General features: G+C 50.2%; 1 protein-coding gene across 2 annotated transcripts in view; it reads right to left on the reverse strand.

Moving 5' to 3' along the window:
- The window catches only part of CYTH3 (cytohesin 3), a 60165-nt gene that overhangs the window by 5549 nt on the left and 31630 nt on the right, over positions 1-22986 (reverse strand). The window contains exons 2-9 of one of the 2 annotated variants that reach the window (XM_077317002.1): positions 22373-22455; positions 21400-21464; positions 20281-20347; positions 17713-17831; positions 12247-12327; positions 11422-11534; positions 10867-11015; positions 9578-9689 (exon numbers count right to left, since the gene is read on the reverse strand). In XM_077317002.1, coding sequence (XP_077173117.1) covers positions 9578-9689; positions 10867-11015; positions 11422-11534; positions 12247-12327; positions 17713-17831; positions 20281-20347; positions 21400-21464; positions 22373-22455 — 789 coding nt within the window. Of the gene's footprint in view, positions 1-9576; positions 9690-10866; positions 11016-11421; positions 11535-12246; positions 12328-17712; positions 17832-20280; positions 20348-21399; positions 21465-22372; positions 22456-22986 lie in introns of both variants that reach the window. The other variant, XM_077317004.1, reaches the window with a different exon arrangement.

Below are 22986 nucleotides of genomic sequence, written 5' to 3' on the forward strand. Positions count from 1 at the left end.
CCGAGTCCCCTGCTGCAGACCAACAAAGAAGAGAGGGTGGTTCGGTTACCGGGTTACGACGTTAGATGGTTAGGCCCCCTGGAAGATGGAGATGGACAGGGGAGCCAAGGATCGATGAGTTTGGGGGCCACAGGGAAACCGTTTCTGATCCCCGGTCTACGTCACAAGCAAAGACACCGGATACCCTTCAACCCCAACGGCATCGGACAAGAAGTTGTCTGCCCCTCTCCGACACGGCTATGCCAGAACCCTGCCTTCTTCCCACAAGACCATGGATGCGCTGGGCCCGTTTCGCGGTTCGTGACCCATGCAGAGCCGGGTCGTCGACAGAACACTTTCCTAACTCCGGAGACCAAAATCTTGTTCAGAGATTCATCCGAAAGGTTAGGCATCTATTTCAGGCTTTCTCAACCAGGGGTTCATAGAACCCTGGGGTTTCTTGATGGCCCTGGAAGCGTTTCCCAAACGGGTGGGAATTCGTTAATTTTTTATAATGTTTTATGAAATTGTTAGCCATTTATTGGGTGATATGACCATATATAGTCATGTCGACCCACCCACCTCGCCCAAAATGGCCAATGATGGTCCTGGAGGGGATAGAAAGGAGAGGAGGCCCAGGTGGTCATGTACACCAGGGGTAGTCAACCTGTGGTCCTCCAGATATCCATGGACTACAATTCCCATGAGCCCCTGCCAGTGTTTGCTGTCAAGGGCTCATGGGAATTGTGGTCCATGAACATCTGGAGGACCACAGGTTGACTACCCCTGATGTACACAGCTCTGCTTCCCAACGATATTGTCCATGATCGCACCACTTCTGGAATTTCTCAAAGCCTGAAAAATGTTTCAGGGGTTTCTCAAGGGTAAAAAAGTTGAGGAAGGCTGATTAATTTACTAATTTACTAAATTTATACCCCACCTTTAGGGTAGTTGACATCGTTCTCTACTCTCTTTCATCCTCACAACAACAACTCTGCAAGGTAGGCTTGGTTGAACGCACGTGGCGGGCGTGAGGTTGCCCAGAGAGCTTCCAAGCTCAAGCGGGGATTTGAACCTGCTTCTCCCAAGTCCCAGCCGCTCTAGCCACACCACCACGCCAGCGATCCCTTCTTTGTTCCACGTGAACCTCAACATGAGGGAGCTGAGCCCTGGGATTCTGCCTGACCTTGGGCCTCAAACATGCAGGGTGCCATGCAGAAATAATTCCACTGCTTGTTATCTAGTGCCCTTCCCAATTTTCGGAAAGAGGGAACGATTCCCAGTGTACCAGGTACACGGTGCTAGCTGTGTGCTTGTCCTGAGACACAGGCCTGCACACGGCGGCGCTGACATCAAAACTGCTAACAGAGTAGATCTCTCCGGATGAGAAATGAGGGATGGCTTTTCACATTCCATCACCCAGCCCGTTTTCCTGGTGAGGCCAGCTTCGTTTTCCACAAGCAAAGTCGCAATGTGACCCTTGCAGCGGTTCAGAAGAAGAAGAGTCGGTGCTTTTATACCCCACTTTTCACTCCCAGAAGGAGCCCCAAAGCGGTTTGCAAGCACCTCTCCCTTCCTCACCCCACAAGAGTCGCCCTGCGAGGTATATGGGGCCGGGAGAGCTGCTCTGCAAGAACAGCCCTAAGAGAACTGGGACTGGCCAAAGGTCACCCAGCTGGCTGCGTGTCAAGGAGTGGCGAATCCAACCCAGTTCTCCAGTTTTGAGTCTGCCACTCTTCGACCACTACACCATGCCAGATGCAGGCTCCTTCTCAATCTCCTCTAATCTGGAGAGCCAGCTTGGTGTCGTGGTTAGGAGTGCAGACTTCTAATCTGGAGAGCCAGGTTCCCCACTCCCCCACATGCAGCCAGCTTGGGTGACCTTGGGCTCGCCACAGCACTGATAAAGCTGTTCTGACCGAGCAGAAATATCAGGGCTGCTTTGAGAGTTCTTTGGGTAGAGAAAAGTGGCATATAAGACTTTGAGAGTCCTTCGGGTAGAGAAAAGTGGCCTATAAGAACCAACTCTTCTTCTTCTTCGGTAATCTCAGGGCTCTCTCAGCCTCCCTCCCTCACAGGGGGTCTGTTGTGGGGAGAGGAAAGGGAAGGCAAAGGGAAGCCGCTTTGAGCCTCCTTCGGGTAGAGAAAAGCGGCATAAAAGAACCAACTCTTCTCCGTCTTCAGTAATCTCAGGGCTCTCTCAGCCTCACCCACCTCACAGGGTATCTGTTGTGGGGAGAGGAAAGGGAAGGCGACTGGAAGCCACTTCGAGACTCCTTTGGATAGAGAAAAAGCAGCATATAAGAACCAAATTTTCTTCTTCAATGGCTCAAAAGTCCAAGGAGCGAAGCAACCTAATCCTCAACCGTACTGGGTGAAAAACAGAAGAATGGCTTATCTCTGACTAATTCTTGGAAGCCCAGATTGACGGGCCTGATCAAAGAGTGTATTCCCCAGCACTCCCCCGGGCGTCTTGTGAGACAAATGAACCCAGGAAAGTTCTCAGGCTGCAAGAGGCTTGATGTGGGCAGACTGCCAGCGAGGCGCTAAGAGGAAACCTCATCAGGCTATTTTTGAACCGGATGTTTCCAGTGGCTCTCAAAACGCCTTTTCAGCACCACCAGTTTGCAGCCGATGCCCAGCAGGCAACGGAACAGGTTTCCACCGACTGGCCTGCTAATCTCCATTCACGTAGCCATCCGTGCTCGGTTCAGAACTTCTGCCAAACGGCAATCAGCTGTGGGGCATGCCGGGTAATGTGTAGATTAGCTTATTGCAGTGGTTCTCCACCTGCCGTTTTGACACTGCGCAAGCAAGAGAGATGCTCAGAGCGCCTGTTCACACACGTAGCCACACATAATTCAACCTCATCAGAACTTGGGAGCTACGTAGGGTCAGCTCTGGTTAGTCGGTGGCCAAACTATGGCTCTCCGGATGTCCTCGAACTACAATTCCCACAAGCCCCTGCTGGCTCTCCAGATGTCCACGAGCTACAATTCCCACAAGCCCCTGCTGGCTCTCCGGATGTCCACGAACTACAATTCCCACAAGCCCCTGCTGGCTCTCCGGATGTCCACGAACTACAATTCCCACAAGCCCCTGCTGGCTCTCCGGATGTCCACGAACTACAATTCCCATGAGCCCCTGCTGGCAGCAGGGGCTCATGGGAATTGTGGTCCGTGGACATCCGGAGAGCCACAGTTTGGCCACAATCCTTGGATCCGGAGGCCCCACCCCACACACTGCTATGAAGCCTTCTTGACCATCTTCCATGCCTTGACCGCACGGTCCAAACACTGCCTAAACGCTACACAGGGAATGGCTCCCCCGGCCCCCCAAGAGGCATTTCTCATGCTCGTTACCAGCAAAGAGCCTATTCCGTATCCAAGCGCTGTTGTGAGCTACTGGAAAAAAAAAATCAAATTACGACTACAGCTCCTGATAATGTCAATAAGGAGGCCCTGCTGTCTCCACGGCTAGGCCGTCTCCACCTGAGCACTGCCCGTTTCCCAGTTCCTTAATTGAATTAGACGGTCGCTCTTCGCATAGCTGATCTTGTTACCCAACACTGCTGCCAACGTCAAACTCTCGTTAGAGAGCCCGGCCGGCCCAAGGATTAATCACCCTAAACGAATCACGCTGCTGCTCCAGCCAGGGCCTGGTTTCCAGATCCCTGCCAGCTCTTCCCCGCTGTCAAGAGAGCTTTTTGACCGCCTTCACCATGTTTTAAGGAGCATCTTGAAAGCTACAGGATGCAGATTACCTTTCAGGGCGTGAAAAACAACTCAAATGCGTCCAGGGAAACACAACTCAAAGAACCGTACAGAGGAACTTCAAGTCATGATTGATGATTTTAACAGGAAGAGAGTATGAAATCTTCGTGTGGAACAGAGGACAATCGGCAACTTCGGCCAGCAGAGCAAAATCCTTCTCCTTTGAGAATTTGTAGTTCCTCGCTACCATTTGATCTGATTCCGTGAAGGTTCAAGGGGGTGGCAGGTGACAGTGGAGGAGCAATGGGGTTGTGAGTGTCCTGCACAGTGCAGGGGGGTTGGACTAGATGACCCAGGAGGTCCCTTCCAACTCTATGATCCTAAATTCCGTCTAAACCTCCGGAAGAAGTTCCTGACAGTTAGAGCGGTTCCTCAGTGGAACAGGCTTCCTCAGGAGGTGGTGGGTTCTCCATCTTTGGAGGTTTTTACAGAGGCTGGAGAGCCATCTGACGGAGAGGCTGATTCTGTGAAGGTTCAAGGGGGTGGCAGGTGACAGGGGATGAGCGACGGGGTTGTGCATGTCCTGCATAATCCAGGAGGTCCCTTCCAACTCTATTATTCTGAGATCTTAACTGAATCAAGCTACGCTGAGCGGTAAAGGAAGGACAAACCAGAATGATGTGAGGAAGGGTCTCAGGAACATCGCAACCATGCAAGCAAAATCCCTCCACTACCGGGATGTGGATCACACTCAAAGGAAAGACGTTTGGCCGTGCCAAAGGGAAATGCCTCCCTTGCCTGAAGGTAATCCAGAGAGAGAAACTCCAGAATCTGGGTGAGCCCGTGATACGAGGAACTGAATGACAGAGGCAGGAATAGGCACCGGTTGATCCAAGAGGTAAGCCAATAAAATATGACTTTATTTCCAACACGGCTCTAAATGAATTAAAAAAAACAGGGGTGCAGCTGGAGTCATGTGATGCCGGCAAGCCGAGCTGGGTTCCAGTCTTGGAGAGAGAGAAAATCACGAGAACATTCCAGCCTTTGCTACTCGGCCAAGTGGAGGGAGAAAGAGGAAATGCAAGGGGGCGTTTGTAGAGGGAAGCCGCGCTCAGGCATCCGAGACCAGGCAGGGCAAACGGCTGTGCGGACGGGATGAGCTGCGTCATCGTCATCGCTAGCTCCACGAGAAAGCGGGTTTGGCTTCAGGTTCCCCGCTGTGGTGTAATTAATCTGGGAGTTTCCCCGCAGTTGGCTCCTCGTCTAGCTCCCCCAGGAAAACCCACGGAGCCAAGTGGGCTCTGCGTTTTGTCCTCGGAGACGAGAAGCAGAAGGACCTTATGTTCTCAACGTTTGCTGGGAACGCTCACCCACCGACCTGATGCTGCTGTGTAGGGTGGGGGTGGCCAAGCTGTGACTCTCCAGATGTCCATGGACTACAATTCCCATGAGCCCCTGCCAGCGCGCTGGCAGGGGCTCATGGGAATTGTAGTCCATGGACATCTGGAGAGTCACAGCTTGGCCACTTTTGGCCTAGGGGAAGACCATTTTAGCCAGCTGGCTTTTATACTCCTTGTGTTGTTGTTAGGTGCGAAGTTGTCTCTGACCCACTGCGGCCCCATGGACAATGATCCCCCAGGCCTTCCTGTCCTCTACCCTTCCCCAGAGTCCATTTAAGTTTGCACCGACTGCTTCAGTGACTCCATCCAGCCACCAAATTCTCTGTCGTCCCCTTCTTCTTTTGCCCTCCATCGCTCCCAGCATCAGGCTCTTCTCCAGGGAGTCCTTCCTTCTCCTGAGGGGGCCAAAGTATTTGAGTTTCATCTTCAGGATCTGGCCTTCTAAAGAGCAGTCAGGGTTGATCTCCTCCAGGACTGACCGGTTTGTTCGCCTTGCAGTCCGAGGGACTCGCAAGAGTCTTCTCCAGCACCAGAGTTCAAAAGCCTCAATTCTTTGACGCTCGGCCTTCCTTATACTCTGCCCCAAAGGAGCGGAAAGACCATTCCCCCTTCTACAACAAGGAGCATCTTGCTGCGTAGGGAACTGCCTTGAGAAGCGCCAAAACGGACTTACGCCTACCTTTTTATCCGACACGGAGTGACAAGCAACACAAGCCAAATATCGCAACCTGCAGAACCTGTGTAACCTGGAAACCACCAAAAGCAGACGAAGCCCATGAAACACGACAGCACGGCACAAAGGAAAGCTACAGCCGAGGAAGAGCAGCCTTTGCTTTTAGGCCATCCAATTAAAAAGGCAAGCATCGGACTCACAGGAGGTCACAGGCAGCTGTGTGGGGCCTAAGCAAAATGCCTTTTCTTAGGCCTGGTCAGAAACAAGACACATGCATTATTAAAAAAAAAAAAGTCTTACAAAAGTTACTAATTCTGGACAGTCAGAGATATCAAGGTTCACTCTGTAGTGATTAGAGCATTAAAAGGAAGAAGGCCTGGGGCAGGGGTAGTCAAACTGCGGCCCTCCAGATGTCCATGGACTACAATTCCCAGGAGCCCCCTGCCAGCATTCGCTGGCAGGGGGCTCCTGGGAATTGTAGTCCATGGACATCTGGAGGGCCGCAGTTTGACTACCCCTGGCCTGGGGTATGGGGACAAAGGGCTTTAAACGAGAGAGAGGGGGAGAGAGAGAAAGAGGCAATGAACAGATGTGGGTTGCTGGTTGCGTTAGAAAGGCTGTCAGCAGAGAAGGTTTCCGACACAGACTGAAAAAGCAGATTCAAAACCTGGCGTCTAAATACGCAGAAACTTCGTGTACGCCAATAAAGGCTTTCTGAGTCTGAGTCACAGAAACCCCTGGGCAGGAGTTGGGAACCCAAAAGAATAAACCACGTGCAGGGCAGTGGAGTGCCAGATTCCAGCCAGGAGTCGCAAAACAGGACAATAAAGCTAAAGAGAGGTGCTCAAAGGCATAGCAAGGGCTGCAGTGCAGGGGGGATGTGGCAAGTCAGGTAGAAACGAATGTTTACTTCTATAATTATAGGTCTCTATTCTGCCCAAGCAAGAGCTGACGTTTGGGGGGGGGAGAGCATTTTCTTACTAGTAGGGCATTTTTTGAAAATCCACACTGGATTGTTTAAGGTAGTTAAAAGAGGGTGCAATACGCTTTTTTAAAACAAACTTCTAAAGCACGATTTGGAATTATCGGGAGATGAAAAGCACGCCCTTCACAAATGGTCCTTCAGATTCCTGATGGACGCTGGTGTGAGGCATGGAACAACCCCAATTCAGGGGTGGCCAAACTGTGTCTCTCCGGAAGTCCGTGGACTACAATTCCCATGAGCCCCTGCTGGCATAGGAATTGTAATCCATGGACATCCGGAGAGCGGCAGTTTGGCCACCCCTGCCCTGAATTATGTGAAAAGGAGACTTCGGAATCAATCCTGACTCCTGCCAGGACAAGAAACAGATGTGACTCTGCCTTCTCGCGCCCTAATTTAGACGGCTTGCTGCCAACCAGTCCGGCTTCAGCAAACCTTGGAGAAAGCAAACAAGCAAACAAACATCGCAGATCCTCCAACAAGCGTGTTTACCTCCCGAACAGAAGAGGAGCTAATCGAAGCCAGACCTCAGCTATTTACAACCAGAGTCTCGGTGCCCAGACTGTTTAGCTGAACGACGGCCAGCAGGCGCTGGGAAAGAAATCTCATCCTGCCATGGAAGAACCAGATCTGTTTGCCTGCGGAGATCGCCGGCCAGCTGCAATGTCTATTGGGTGGGCAAGAAAACGGGGGGGGGGGGGTTGATTTCCACTGCCGCATCCTCACTCAGCCTGGAACTAATCTTCCTGCAAAAGCAACCCCAGATAAACCCAGACGTCTGAGGCTGCTACAAAACCAGAGACTTCTTCCCAAGCATAATCGCACCGCTGGGCTGATTCTCAAGTCTTGCAGCTTCCTGGTTCTGAGGCTGGCCGCTGCCTTCTGTCCAAGCCATCAAAACCAGTCCCTGCAGTGGCCAGCTGGGAAAGCAGCCTCGGTTCAGCCCAAAGAAGGGCTGGGGGGGCAGGAAAGCATGGGTCGGGGCAGGAAGGCCATCGGCTGAAACGCTGCCACTTTCCAAAAAACTCCAGAATTTTTGCAAATGGGCTTTTTGACCGGCCCAACAGGCAGGCTCATGTGCGGAAGCTGATCTCTCCCACCGCCTGCGCACCTGGCTCACTTGGACGGAAAGGCTCAAAGTCTGGGGCTTGTGCTTTCCCCTGCTACGACACAGGGCCCCTCGGCCAACCACACTCCCTGCGGCAAAACTGGAGACCCCAAAGTGGCTCAGGCAGCACTCCCACCTTCACCCGCAAAGTACGCACAGGAATTCTTCCCCAGGAACTCTTCCCCTTTGGTCAGAAAGGGCAGCACCCAGGCAAGACACTTCTGGTCTTTCAAAACGTACGCCCGGCTTTTCGATAAAAACCTCCAAAGCAGCATACAATTTTAAGAGGCATATCAGAGGAAGCAGCACTCTGAGTCGAGAATTCAGAACCATTGTCGGTGTTTTGCTGCGAGAGCTTTCTGGAGTCCCTCTTCCAACGGGACTCTGCATTTTCACTAGACACGTGTGTTTCAGATGGTCTAATTGCTAACCTAACACATGCCAGCCTAGATTAAATCCTACCAGTTTTGGGTTTTTTTCCTACTGGAAGAGACTGGCGTGATGCAGAGATAATCAAGGCAGGGAGACTCGCTATGCAGTAGAATCCTGTTGAAGTCATTCGACTGGGAGGGGCAATACAAATAGGAAAGAAGGTGCAGTATTTTCAACCAGAAACATGGACATCAAAGGACACTGGTGTGTAGCAAACAAGAGCCCCCACACTCATCCCTCACCGTCTACCTGTGTAGTAAAAGCCTGCAGTGGTAGATGGTAAGCCGTAACGCATTTCAAGTCAGTGTACAAGCACGCAGACGTAGGGGCCTGGCAGAATCCCGCCGGCTTCTCTTGAAGTTAGTGATATTAAGTGTCAAACACAGTGATCCCACCGAGGCCGAAACTTTTAAAAAAGGAAACGGGAGGAGGAAAGGGGGAAAGAATGCGTGGGGGGGGGGACAAACAGGCAACAGAACAAGAGAGAGGCTAGAAAAGCCATCCGGTACATACCTCCTAATGCAGAATAAGCAGAGACAGCCAGTCACAGAACAGAAAGGTGAGAGGTCAAAGGCCGTAAGGAAAACAAGAAGGCACATTTGAAAAAAAACACTTGTTTCAAAAATCATAGCCAAAAAATCAAGCCAAAACAGAAATACACAAGTGGGGGTGGGGGAGAATAAAAGACATACAGGAATAACCTTAGGGAGGGGAAGTTTCAGGGTGGGTAGCCACGTGGGAGAAGAGCCAGGTTCGAATCCCGTGGCAGCTTAAAGACCACGAAGACTTCCAGGGCTTGAGTTTCTGAGTCAGAGCTCCCTGAAGGAGTCAAAGATTTCTAGGAGGTATGAACTTCTGGAAGTCAGAAGCTTAGATCCTGGAAACCTTCTCAGTGCTTAAGGTGCCGCTAGACTCGAATCTTGCTCTTTGGCGAAAGAGGCAGAAGAATTGCTCGTTTTGTTTTGTGCGTGTGCAAAGCTAATATTACAGTGTTCTTGGGAAGGGTTTCGAACAAACAGAGCTGTTTTATCTGGCAAACCTACGTAGGTGGGGGCAGGAACCCCTCCCCTCCCAGGTTCCCACCCCAGAATCAAACACCACCCAGCGCTGCTGGCTCGGGAGGCAATAAGGAGAAAAGAATCCTGATTGGGAACAGTTTTGAAGGGACCTTTTGGAAGGGACATTAATAGTGGCTGACTTCCCTGTTCCATCTCCACGGCAGCACCCAAATGCAAAACAGGGCCTGGGAAAGTGCAAAAGAATCCAAACAGGGTCCCTTCGCTCACTGACCTAGCTTCAGCAGCCAGCCCTCTCGGTCGGGGTTAAAAAACGTGTGGGTTAAATCGTTCCCGTCGTCCTCCGGGATTTTAAAGGGCTCGTTCTTAATGCTTTCGTACAGGTTCTGAAAGAAAACAGAAGGGGGCGGAGGAGAGAGTGAAGCAACATCTGCACACCCGCGAGCCACGGTCAATTGGTCCTAGACGAGGAAGGAGGGTGAGTGTCGTGAAGGGAAACGGGCGAGCGTCGATTCTTTGCTGAGGAAGAACTTGCACAGCCGGGTTTACAGAGATGGTGTTCTGCTAGATCGTCGTGGGGGATCTCAGCCCAGAACTGGGAAACCAGCAGCCAAATCATGGTGGATCACGGTGGTTTGGGCTCTTTTCTGCTGGTGAAGGGAGGGGTGGCCACACTGTGGCTCTCCAGATGCCCATGGACTACAATCCCCATGAGCCCCTGCCAGCTGGCAGGGGCTCATGGAAATTGTAGTCCATGGACATCTGGAGAGCCGCAGTGTGGCTACCCCGCGGGAAAAAGTTTTATCCCATGCTTTAAAAGCTCAAACACAACACTGTAGTACGCCAACGGTGTGTGACTGTAGGAGTGCCGCTGGAGATTCCAAACGCCAAGGAGGAACCCGTAAAGCCGGCGTTTCATTTGTGACGGCTTCCTCAGTGGACCCCCAATCCAAGAATTTTACTACCCAAAAGCTGAGAGGCCGCGAGAGAACATTCCCACCCTAATTCAGGGGTGGCCGAATTGTGTCTCTCCAGATGTCCGTGGACTACAATTCCCATGAGCTCCTGCTGGCATGTGAATTGCAGTCCACAGACAACTGGAAAGCTGCAATTTTGCCCCCTCCCGCTCCAGGGGGTGGCTGGAGATCTCCTGGAGGTACAACTAATCTCCAGCCTACCGAATTCAGTTCCCCTGGGGAAAACAGCAGCTCTGGAGGGTCGAATCTGCAGCATTATAGTCCCTCTCCCCCCCCCCAGGCCCCCTTCCCCGGTTTCAACCCCAACAGCCCTGTAGAAGAGACAGTCTTTTTGACCTGCATCTTCTAGGCCAGGAAGGGCTTTAAGGGTCATGAGTGGCAGCGGCTGACCATCACAGGCTCCCTGCTCTTGGGAGTGCAATTTAGGAAAGATCAGCTCTCTCTCTGCTCAAGGAAGGAGAGGCTCCCTGTTTACGGAGAGGGCCCGATCCCTCTTCCTCTGTGACCATCCGCTGCCACTTGACCGCTGGGCTGGTTCCCACAGAGCCGGGGGCCACAACTGAAGGACTTGTTCCAAGCAGCTTACCCGCAGCAGCTCTTCGGGGAGGTCCCCGCCCTCGTTGATGCCGCGGTTCATCGAGATGAACCGCTCCACCGTCGGCTTGTCTCTGACGTTGTGGTTGTGTAGACTCGTGTTCAACATGATGATGGCGAAAGAGAGCACATAGCACGTATCTGGGGGACGCACACAACATCCAAAGCGGAATCATTAATACGGCATCGCACCGCGGAAAACCGGCAGGGTAAGGAGAAGTCCCTTCCCCACAGCCGTTCGGCAAAAAGAGAGAGGAAGACGCTGCCCTCTAGAGCCGTCCTTTTGACCTCTGAACGCCCATTCTGACATCTGGACCCATGCTCTCCTGGTGATCCAGGATGCAACCGGATGCATTCCGGATTACGGTTTTTACAAACCGCACTTCGGAACTGCTGCCGTTTTTTTCATATCACCTGCAAATGCTGGCAGGGGGCTCGTGGGAATTGTAGTCCACGGACATCTGGAGGGCCGCAGTTTGACTACCCCTGTAACTATCACGATACGGGTAAAGAAAACGCCTGGGGTAGGGAAGCCATGGCCACTAACCTGTCGACTGAAAGACTCCAGGGTTACAAAGGCAGTAGCGTGACGCAAACGCTTCCATCATCCGGTCGATCTTTTGCGCCTCTCCCGGAAGCCGGAAACTCCACAGGAACTGTCTGCCACAGATAATACACCGAGTGTGCGTGTCAGAGATCCGTGGGAACGGCAATTTTGCAAAGACTCATAGAATATTCTAGAGTTGGAAGGGACCCTCCAGGGTCATCTAGTCCAACCCCCCGCCCTATGCAGGACACTCACAACTACCTGCCCACCCGCAGTGACCCCAATTCCCTGCCCAGATGATGCCCACCCAAAAAAAAAAACAGAGTCCTGTGGTGATGGGCATTTCCCTGGGCATGGAAGAAAGGCCACAAGAGCCAAGCACTGACACAATGCCTTCTGCCCACCCAGCTCGCAACCTGCCTAAGTTCACAGACTCAGTCAATTCATACAGATATTTTGGGTCTCTCCCTACAATTGTGCTCTTACAACCCATCCAGCGTTTTCCTTGTGAGCTACACATTGCTGGAGAGGAGGGGAAGCAGAGGAGACACAAACACTACGACCATCTTTAAATTGGGGAGAGGGTGCAGCTGAGGATGGCTCAGGGCGGAGCTTCCCAATATCTTGAGACTGACCCTGCACACACGGCAGCCACCTTGCGATCTGTGGAGCTTCCGCTCAGTCTCCTCCCCCTAAATTCCACAAGCAGGTGCAGACTCAGCAAGGCTGGGGAGCCCCCAACCTAATGTCTCTGTGGCTTCTGCCGGGCGCAATGGCAAAAGTCTAAAGAAAATGTGCTTTCTAAAAGAAGGGAAGTACGCTTACCTTAAGGCTTGTACGAGATTGAGATCAGCAAACTCATGGAGTTCAACAAAAGCCTGAAGTACTTTAATATTAAAGTCATCCCTGCAGAAGAGGGGGGGGGGGAACAGAAACACCAGTGTCTCATTCTGATTCTCTTCTCTCATCCAGTCCCATTCCATGAGTCAATCCCACCACCCTGTGTCTCATTTGCAGAGCAGCTCATCCACGTCCAGCCGATCAACCAGAACCAGGAGCTCAAGAAACACCAAAAAGGCAGGATGGAAAAGGCGAGGTGGAGGCTGGTTGTTAACCCAGCACTGCATTCTCACCCTAATCTGGCCCTGGATGGCCCAGGCTGGCTCTGTCTCCAGATCTCAGAAGCTACGCAGGGTTGGCCCTGGTCAGTATATTTTTATTTATTTAAAATTAGGTACAAAGCCTGCTGCATTCAGGAATACAATGGGCACTAGATTGGAGGGGGGGGGAGGTTGGGAGAACTCTGTGGATGGCCTCTCCCTCCACCCGGGACCTGGAAAGGCTGCAGGCAGCTGTTAGGGAACTCACCGGCAGGGGGAGCTCTCACGCGACAGGGATCTGCAGCCTCCGAGCCTCGGAGGAAAGTGGACGGAGGAGGGGTGGTCAAGGGTGGGGGACGGATGTCGATTGGCTGGCCGCTGGACAGACAGGCAAGCCAGTTGGAGGAGGAAGCACTCAGGGGCGGGACAGCTGCCCTGAGTGGGTGTTAAGTGTTGAGTGGCACTTAAGCCATGAGACCAGCTCCTCCTCCAAGCCCTTACCAGAAATATTAATTGGAACAGATAACCACCGAAAAATTCTGGGAGGACAGAAAGATGCTAAAACCCCCTTGCCTGGCATATCAGTTGGGAGAAGTTAAGATTGTTGTGCTTTTAGATTAATTGTTGTTTTTGTTATGTTCTTTACCCGCCCTTAGCTGGTGAGCTAGAAAAATAAGGTTTTGTTTGTTTGTTTCCTTGTTTGTTTAGGGGTGTGTATTCCGCCCTGCCTCCACAAACCCTGGGCAGATCTCAAATTCATATAATAAATCCCTGTATAAATCTCAGAGAGACTAACAGGTAACATTGTTTCCATTATACATTAAAATTGTGCATATTAAAATAATAAAATATTGCGTTAAAATTTTAAAACCGGGCATTGTGCTTTCTTCACTGCAGTGTGTGTGAGGGGGGAATGCTCAGAACTATGGAGCAGGTTTGCAGCCTGGCGGGGTTGAGCAGAGGGGCCAGTGGTTTCTGAGATTACTCCTAGCCTCTGTCTCACAAGCCCTACAGAACAGTTGGAGGTCAGGCAGGCCTCCGATCCCATTTGGCAGAATGTTCTTAACATCTCTTACCTTGGAAACCGGACCAGGTCACTCTAAGTTGGAACTGGACCAGGTCACCCGACCAGGTCACCCTAAGTTGGAACCGAACCAGACCAGGTTACCCTAAGTTGAAACCGGACCAGGACACCCTAAGTTGGAACCGAACCGAACCAGGAACCGAACCGGACCATGACACCCTAAGTTGGAACCGAACCAGACCAGGTTACCCTAAGTTGAAACCGGACCAGGACACCCTAAGTTGGAACCGAACCGGACCAGGAACCGAACCGGACCAGGACACCCTAAGTTGGAACCGAACCGGACCAGGAACCGAACCGGACCAGATCATCCTAAATTGGCTGCAACTTGACAATGCTTCATACCACCACCAGGTTGATCTAGGTGACAACATGCCGGGACATCTAGAAGTGCCGGAAGCTACAGAGTGACTCACTAAGCCATTCTCTAACTAGGGAAGCACATCAAGGCTTGCTTGCAGGGGCCAGACTCCAAAGGGAGGTAGCTAAACACATCCTGTTCCCACAAGGTATGTGTCAATTATTCCAGCTACTTTAGGATCTGGCCTTCCCTCCGAGCAGGATATGCTGGGGACCAGGCTGCAAGCAGATACCTGCGGCTACCCAAGAACCTTCTGTCCTGCGTGGTATTCCAACTGAAACTGACCCATATAGGCACAAGGCCAGCCTTCTAAGGTGGCAAACGCTACACCAAATATGAACCGAGGTCAAAGATGAAATGATTTGATTTTAATTACTCGTAGGAAGGGGAACGGTGATGCAATTGATTTGCATGCGTATGCTTGTTTCGTTCCCAAAGGCAACTCAGGAAAACCTGAGCCCAGACAGATCTCAAAATGGCAGGCATGAAAATGTACGGATGAGCTTGGAGTTCCAGCAGACAGATCTAACCAAGCTTTCTCAGCCAGGGTTTCATGGAATTCTTGACAGCCCTGGAAGGGTTTCAGGAATGGATGGAAGTTCATTAATTCCCTTCCCTGTGGCTCTGGCCGGTTTACATAAAACATTTTTGAACGCTCACATAGAACACTATCAAAATCAATTTGAAATATATATATTATTAAATGTGTTAAACATTCATCGGGTGATATGAACATATATGGTCATGTTGATCGGCCCCTCCCTTCCCAAAATGTCCAATTATGGGCCTGGAGGGGTAGAGAGGGGAGGGGCTCCAGGTGGGCGTGTCCACAGCTCTGCTTCTCAACCACATTCGGGACGATTGTACCACTTCTGGGGTTTCTTCAAGCTTGAAGAATGTTTCAGGGGTTTCTCAAAGGTAAAAAAGTTGGGAAAGGCGGTCATGAGGGCTAGAAGCTTGCCTTTCCTTCAGTCACGACTGGGCATCTTGGGACGCCGACAGAAGCACGGCATCACAAAATCGAAAACCAGAAGCTGCACAGACGAAAACTGACCATTTGAACATTTGACCAAGAGTTACACATTTGATTCGCCCGTCCCAAAACGTATTGGATCATCTATACACGTTGGAATTTCTCAAAGAGGAAACGCAAAAGAAATAATTATCCTGGCCCGGCTACAACACGAACTTCCACACTATAAGGCGTAAATCGCTGTGCTCCTTCGGGTGTGTTTTAAACTCCTCATGCAACAAAAATGTTGCAGGTCCGTTTCCAATCCGTAGGCAGGTATCTACGGCGAGGGTTTTGCCCTTTGTCGCTCGCCAAGGGAACATAACAAACCTTTCCAAGTATTTTAATTAATACGTTGGAGGGGGAACCCGCTAATTAGATAGGATGCAAGCAAATTGGTTTTGTAGGACTGCTGCGGAAGAGCTTGCCAAAAAGAAACAAGGAGATAGAGAAGGACAATCCCCCGTTTTTGTTCTCAAAAATTAGATTGGAAGCCGTCACTCTTAGCCAGTGGTTCTCAACCTGGGGGTCAGGACCCCTTTGGGGGTTGAACAACCCTTTCACAGGGGTCGCTAGCAGCTTGGCCAGGGGGGCGCCATCCAAACAACAGCCTTGCGGGGTAGATCGCGATAGAGCATTCGTCGGTCTGGAGCAGCGGAAAAGAGCGAGATCGGCACGGTGGGGCAAGAGGCAGAACCGAACTGAGAAACCCCGGGGAAAAACAATTTATGTACAATCATGAACCATGGATCTTCACACCATTGGTCAGTTTTGGTTTTAATTTCTGCGAAAGAACCCTTGCATAATTTTATGGTTGGGGTCCCCACCACATGAGGAACTGTATTAAAGGGTCGCAGCATTAGGATGCTTGAGAGCCCCTGCCCTAGACCAAGCTGGCTCCTGTACAAATTGCGGCTTTTATTTCTGTCACTTCAGGACCACAAGACAACCCGCAGTGCCCCCCACACCAGGGAGAGGGACGATGTCGCAACAAGGCATCTGGTCCCTATTTCGTCCTGTTTGCAGGTGTGCGTTTGGTGTGGGGCGAGGGGAAGATCCCCAAACGGCCTGAGAATTAGGAAGCCCAGAAGGAATGGGACAAAAAGGCCCTCGATAAATCACCGAGGGACCAACCGAAGCTGTACACCTGCCACAGCTGCATTTTTAAGTATCACGTTGAAACCTGGACTGGCTTTTATGCCCTCGTTAATCCCTTGCTAAAGCCGCCCCCTCGCCCCAGGGCCTGCCTCGTCTATTTATTGCCAAGCCTGGGTGGCAGAGAGAGGGCAGCATTCAATAAATACAAATGACTATTATCAGGCCAACCAGTGCCCTGGCTAATACCTAATAATTATGCCACCAGCTGCCTCCAAAGACCAGGAAGCTCTATTCTCCAGACTCAGCGTTAATAACAGATGTGATTAACCAAAATCTAATTCCGAAGACTTCCTAGGTTTTGCACTGCCTGAACACAAACATTGATCCCACCTAATTACATACGCGTAATGTAGGACGTTTCCTCCAGCAAGGGAAGAAGAGCGAAAGACGCTGTACAACTTATTTTTAAGCCAACTCCTCCCTCCGCTGATTCACATACAACCCCCCCCCCCATAGATCTTGTGCTGCAATACCCCACTTTCATGTTCCTCAAGACAGAACTGCTACCTAGGAAAGAAAAGTCTCCTTTGGTGCTCGCCGACTCACAGAAGAGCAGGGGCAAAACATTTCAAATAAACGAAATATGCTTGTGTAAAGCAGCCTTTTTCAAGCTTTTGACTGTGGAAGAACCCGTGAAATAATTTTTCAGGCTTCCAGGAGCCTGGGAAGGGATTTCAGCTGGCCACATTTATTGGGTGATATGAGCATATATAGAGCCTCTTGTGGCGCCTGAAAGCTCTGCCCATGAGGCTGGGAGTTTGATCCCAGCAGCCGGCTCAAGGTGGACTCGGCCTTCCCTCCTTCCGAGGTCGGTAAAATGAGGACCCAGCTTGCTTGCTGGGGGGTAAACGGTCATGACTGGGGAAGGCACTGGCAAACCACCCCGTATTGAGTCTGCCATGAAAACGCTGGAGGGCGTCACCCCAAGGCTCAGACATGACCCGGTGCTTGCACAGGGGATACCTTTACCTTTACCTTTATGGGCATATATAGTCATGTTGACCTGTTCCCCCCCCCCAAAATGGCCAGTGATGGGCTTGAAGGGGGTCAGAAGGGGAGGGCCCCCTAGTAGGCATGTCCACAGCTCTGCTTCCCAACCAATCGCACCACTTCTGGGGTTCCTTGAAGCCTGAAGAATGTTTGGCCATCACCAAAGCTCTGTGCGCCAACGCCACCCCTCCCCTCCGAGCTGCGCTGCTGACTGACTTGGGTTTCCATGATCGCCAACGAGGCCTAATTGACCACTGTGGGGCTTTGATACCCACTTCCCATAGGCTGTCTACAGAGTGTAGCTCTTTGTGCAAACTGGAGGCCTGTGGACATGCTATTTATTCCAGCATAAAGATCGGCCCCACACGCACACATTCCTCAAAGTGCAGACTGATTAGGGAAACGATTGGGTGACATGTCGGCAACACATTTAGCTTGGAAGAAGGTTTCGGATACCCTGAGGGTCTCCTGTGCGGCGTTGAGAGACGTAGCCAAGCGAGGGTAAGAAACGGCTAAAAAAGGGAAAATTTGAAGAACGCCAAGGCTCCTCTTTCGTAGGAATGCACCTGGACTGTTCGCGGCTTACCTTTCGCCGAGATAATCGCCAATGACCGTTTTATTCAGGCCTTCCCCTTTATAAAGGAACTGTGCAATGTCTTCAGGCGTGTTCTGCAAGAGGTCATTTTCTAGGAGGAACTGGATTCCCTGGGGAGGAGGAAAGGGATTTAGTAGTTCGCCTCATCCCGAACATCTGTCTCTGGCCATCCTAATGCAAAACATTTATTTACTTAGGGATTTATTTAGGGGCATACCATCTCGGGGTGGTCTGCATTGTCTAAAGCTCAACAAAACCAATACAATTAATGCATATTAAATTTTGAAAGCCCCAATTAATCACTGTTGCCCTGGCACAAAGATCTAGAACAGGGGAGGGCAAACTGTGGCCCTCCAGATGTCCATGGACTACAATTCCCAGCACGGACTCACAGGGGCTCATGGGAATTGTAGTCCACGGACATCTGGAGGGCCACAGTGTGGCCACCCATGCCCTACAAGGTCGCCGTAAATCGGTTGTGATTTGATGCCATTCTCCACCCCCACCGTGACCGAACAAACCCGTCCCCTCCAATCTGCCTTGCCTGGAATGGGATATTGTTGGGCAAAACAATAATGACAACTTTGAGGTGTGTCCAACTCCAGGACAGCCTCTGTGCTTCAGATGCCATTAGGAAACAGATCTGGATGTTTTTATGCTTTTTGGATGGAGTGCATTTTGGGGATTTCACCTTGTGGGCACGCCTGAGAGTATTTATTTGCTGTTTTCGAAATGGTAAGTTTCTCTAAGAATCAAGCTGCTGGCATCGCTTATTTCAAGAACAAAGAGTTTAGTGAACCTGGTCAGTGACTGCTGCTTAATTCGAGCAGGGTAAATTCTGCCAGTTTATCAGTCTAGGGAGCTATTTTTAGGCTAGGAAGCTGCCTTCTCCTTCACTCAAAATAGCTTCGCCATACCCCCCCCCAAAAAAAAACCTTTTGCTGAATGTCCAGCTGGAGCACAAATGGCGACAACCAGGACCTCTGCCTGCCGCGTGCTTTTCATTCCAAAAGGCAGTGATGCCTCCTGCCAAATTTCCATCCATGCCACCCTTGGGGCTACAGAATTAGTTCCAAGCTGAAATCCCCTTTTAAAAGTCTGGGTTCTGTTGTCTTTGTGCTTCTGAAAGGGCTTCAGTCTGGTGGAAGCCGGCTTTCTGGAAACCCAGGCGCCGTACAGAAAGCAGTTGCCTTTCTTGGAAACCAGGGGAAAAAGAAGTACTTGAGAGAGGATGCATTTAAGATTTCAGTATAGAAAGAAAGATCATATAGTTAAAAGACATCTAGAAAAGAGGGAGAATGTTTTTTTCCTGGGCAAGCAGAATGCTCCAACATACTGTGTTTCAGGTGCAATGAGGAGAGACAGACAGACAGACAGACAGAGAGTCACAAGCAAAGTAAGCAGCGGTCACCAACCAGATTGGTGTCGTGGTTAGGAGTGCGGACTTCTAATCTGGCATGCCAGGTTCGATTCTGCTCTCCCCCACATGCAGCCAGCTGGGTGACCTTGGGCTCGCCACGGCACTGATAAAACTGTTCTGACCAGCTTCTTTCTTTCTTTCTTTCTTTCTTTCTTTCTTTCTTTCTTTCTTTCTTTCTTTCTTTCTTTCTTTCTTTCTTTCTTTCTTTCTTTCTTTCTTTCTTTCTTTCTTCCTTCCTTCCTTCCTTCCTTCCTTCCTTCCTTCCTTCCTTCCTTCCTTCCTTCCTTCCTTCCTTCCTTCCTTCCTTCCTTCCTTCCTTCCTTCCTTCCTTCTTTCTTTCGGCTATGCCCTTCTCATGACACGCAACAGGACATACACAGAATCAAAAACCCACCACACCCAAGAAAAACCACCCTCCTAATGTCCCACACAAACGCTAAAGGCTGCTGTTGCGTATTCTTCCTGTCTCCTTAAGAACAAAAATACACACAAAAAATGTACCATTGTGTGCTGGCTAACTGGTCACGGGGATCCACTTTGCTGCTTAATCAATTAAGTGGAAAAAGCAGGAATGAAATTATTTTATTTTATTTCTATACCGGCCTTCCATACCGGCTCAGGGCAGAACTTCTGCAAGGCGAATATTTGGGAGTTATCCTACTGTAATTTTGCACGAAGTTACAGATTAGTCAGGGCTGTGGTCAGTTTACAGCATACGTGTCTTCAAGCAAAGGTTGGATACACACTTTTCTTGGATGCTTTAGGATGCTTAGGGCTGATCCTGTGTTGAGCAGAGGGTTGGACTAGATGGCCTCTATGGCCCCTTCCAACTCTAGGATTCTGTGATTCGGCGTATCGTGAGCACAGTTTTGGATATAAGCCTTTGTAATACATGCAGGCCGTAAGGCACCATGGTTGGAATGCTGCATAAGATAGCTTCTAGACATCCATAGCCTATGGCGGGGTGCCCAAACTGTGCCCATGGATTACAATTCCCATGAGCCCCTGCCAGCACACACTCACAGGGGCTCCTGGGAATTTTAGTCCACGGACATCTGGAGAGCCACAGTTTGGCCACCCTGCCCCAAAACATTGGACTTCAGAAAGAAGTTTAGGCCTAAGAACACTAAACAGCCTACCTTCTTTGGATCCATGTTGAACCTCTTTCTTCCCATAGCTACCTGCTTGTTCCTCTGTGTAGTTTTGCTGTTTTTGGTTCGGTTGGGGAGGAGAAAAAACAGGAACACAGAAACGTCAGGTTAAATTTGTAAAAATCTTTTCACGGCAAATGCAATTTACACATTGTGGCTTACGCAAGAGATGAGGACACGCAAGAGATGAGGACAGCTCTCTGCGGGGATAACGACCCAACGCCCATTTGACTTTGAGGCCATTCTAAATGGCATTTTAAACCCGCCGCAATTATATCCCTCAGAGCGGGGACAGCTAAAGAGGATACAGTTTGCGCCTCTAAGCCGCAAACCAGTTTAACGGGATTATTTCAATCCGTGCCAATTTGACTGCGCAATCCTTTGAGCTGCTGTGGCTGGCAGAATAAGAATTCAGGGCTGTTCTGATACCAGCCCAAGGCCCCAACTAAGGTGTAGCCCAAAGAAACGGCACCAGGGCTACGGCCCAGCTCAGGCAGCCTGCTGAATCCTTTTCCCAGTCTTCGCCTGTTTTCAGGCATAACACTTCTAGCAGCCTGTTTTATAACAGAGTTTCAAAGTTTAACACCCTGTGATGTACAATGGGACAATGGTCTCTCTTCACAGACGCTGGAACGAGACATTCTGGACAGGCATGGGACAAATTAATGCAGCCCCCACCTCCCATTCTGTTATGCTGCTAGGATCTATCCCAGCTTAGCTGTGACACCATACTGCCGGTCTGGCCAAACGGTGGCTCTCCGGATGTCCATGGACTACAATTCCCATGAGGCCCTGCTGGCAGGCGCTCATGGGAATTGTAGTCCACAGTCATCTGGAAAGCCACAGTTTGGCCTAACCTGCCATATGACATCACCGGTCACTGTGCTTCACGCCAAACCTTCTGTCACTGAATAACCAGCTTACTGGATCGAACTACAGATTTATCCCTTGCTGACAATACATCGGCTGCAAAACCTGAGATTTTTACGTCAGGTCGGGGTCCCCGCAGCAACTGTGGGGCTAATTTTCTCACCAGGTGTTCAAAAACTAGAACAAACAGGACTCCACTTTCCCCCAAAGATGTATCCATGGCTAAAGTCAACTTACCATTCCTCTACGCTCGTCAAGTTATCGATTTCGGTCATCACCTCGGCTATTTCAAATTTTAACCTCTGCCAGAAGGAAGAGAAGAATCAAAGTTTTAGTTCGGGCAGCCGTCCCTGTCCCACCCACACACACGCCCCGGCTTCTTTTAGTGTTTAGCAATCAAACACTTCCATCTGATGTGGCTCCTTGTAACAGCATTGTGCTACAGGAACATAATCACATCCCAAAAGCAATTACTGCAAGGGGTTATCTTCAGGTTGTACTATACAGGTATCACATAAGACACAGAGATCTGCTTCAAGTGGTTAACCATGTGGGGCTGAAGCAGCAGAACAGATTTTGAATATTAGAATCATAGAATCATAGAGTTGGAAGGGGCCATACAGGCCATCTAGTCCAACCCCCTGCTCTACGCAGGATTAACCCTAAGCATCCTAAAGCATCCAAGGAAAGTGTGTCTCCAACCTTTGCTTGAAGACTGCCAGTGAGGGGGAGCTCACCACCTCCTTAGGCAGCCTATTCCACTGCTGAACTACTCTGACTGTGAAAAATCTTTTCCTGATATCTAGCCTACATCGTTGTACTTGTAATTTAAACCCATTACTGCGTGTCCTCTCCTCCACAGCCAGCAGAAACAGCATCCTGCCCTCCTCCAAGTGACAACCTTTCAAATACTTAAAGAGGGCTCTCATGTCCCCTCTCAACCTCCTTTTCTCCAGGCTGAACATTCCCAAGTCCCTCAACCTATCCTCATAGGGCTTGGTCCCTTGGCCCCAGATCCTCTTCGTCGCTCTCCTCTGTATCTGAAGAATACTGTATCTGAAGAAGGGTGTGTGTGCACACAAAAGCTCATACCTTGAATACAACTTTGTTGGTCTTAAAGGTGCTGCTGGCCTCTAAATTTGTTCTGCAGACAGAGCTGATTTCACAGCAGCAACCTGCTTGAATGATCAATAACCCCAAAAGTCATTACCTCGATATCATCGATCAATTCCTTTTTTCTGCGGCGAATATTCAACAGCTCTTCTCTCTCCTCTGCTGAAAGGTCATCGGGCACTGGGGGAAAGCAAACACAACACGCCCAGACAATTAAATTTAATTGATTTAGACTCCGGTACTTTGTGTCCGAAGAGTAAAGGCCAGATAGGCTTCTATGCAAAATTGCTTACTGTAAGGCCTACAGCGGCCATTGGCTACATGCAATAAACTGAACTCGAACTCAAACTACGGTGTAGCTTTGCACCAAGCAAGGAAAGATTGCCTTGGTGACTGGTCTTAGGGAGATCAAGAATGTCAATGAGATAGAGCCAAAATTAACTAACAAATGCAATTCTCTCTCTTGGGGAGGCCTGAACATAGATCAAGGGAAATCTTCTCACTATGGCAACGAAAATCATTCCCACATGATTATGAACTCCGCCTAACTGGGAAAATCAAGGTGCTCCTTATAGGAGAAAATGATGACATCTCTAAACAGGTAGCCAAGTATCGTGCCAAAGCTTACGAACATATGTTTGTGCGGGAAATTAGTTTAAATATTGGTAACGCGAAAGAATTTTTAAATGGGTGTGTTCAATACTATTTTGG

Source organism: Paroedura picta, chromosome 17 (assembly GCF_049243985.1).
Source record: "Paroedura picta isolate Pp20150507F chromosome 17, Ppicta_v3.0, whole genome shotgun sequence".
NCBI classification, from domain to species: domain Eukaryota; kingdom Metazoa; phylum Chordata; class Lepidosauria; order Squamata; family Gekkonidae; genus Paroedura; species Paroedura picta.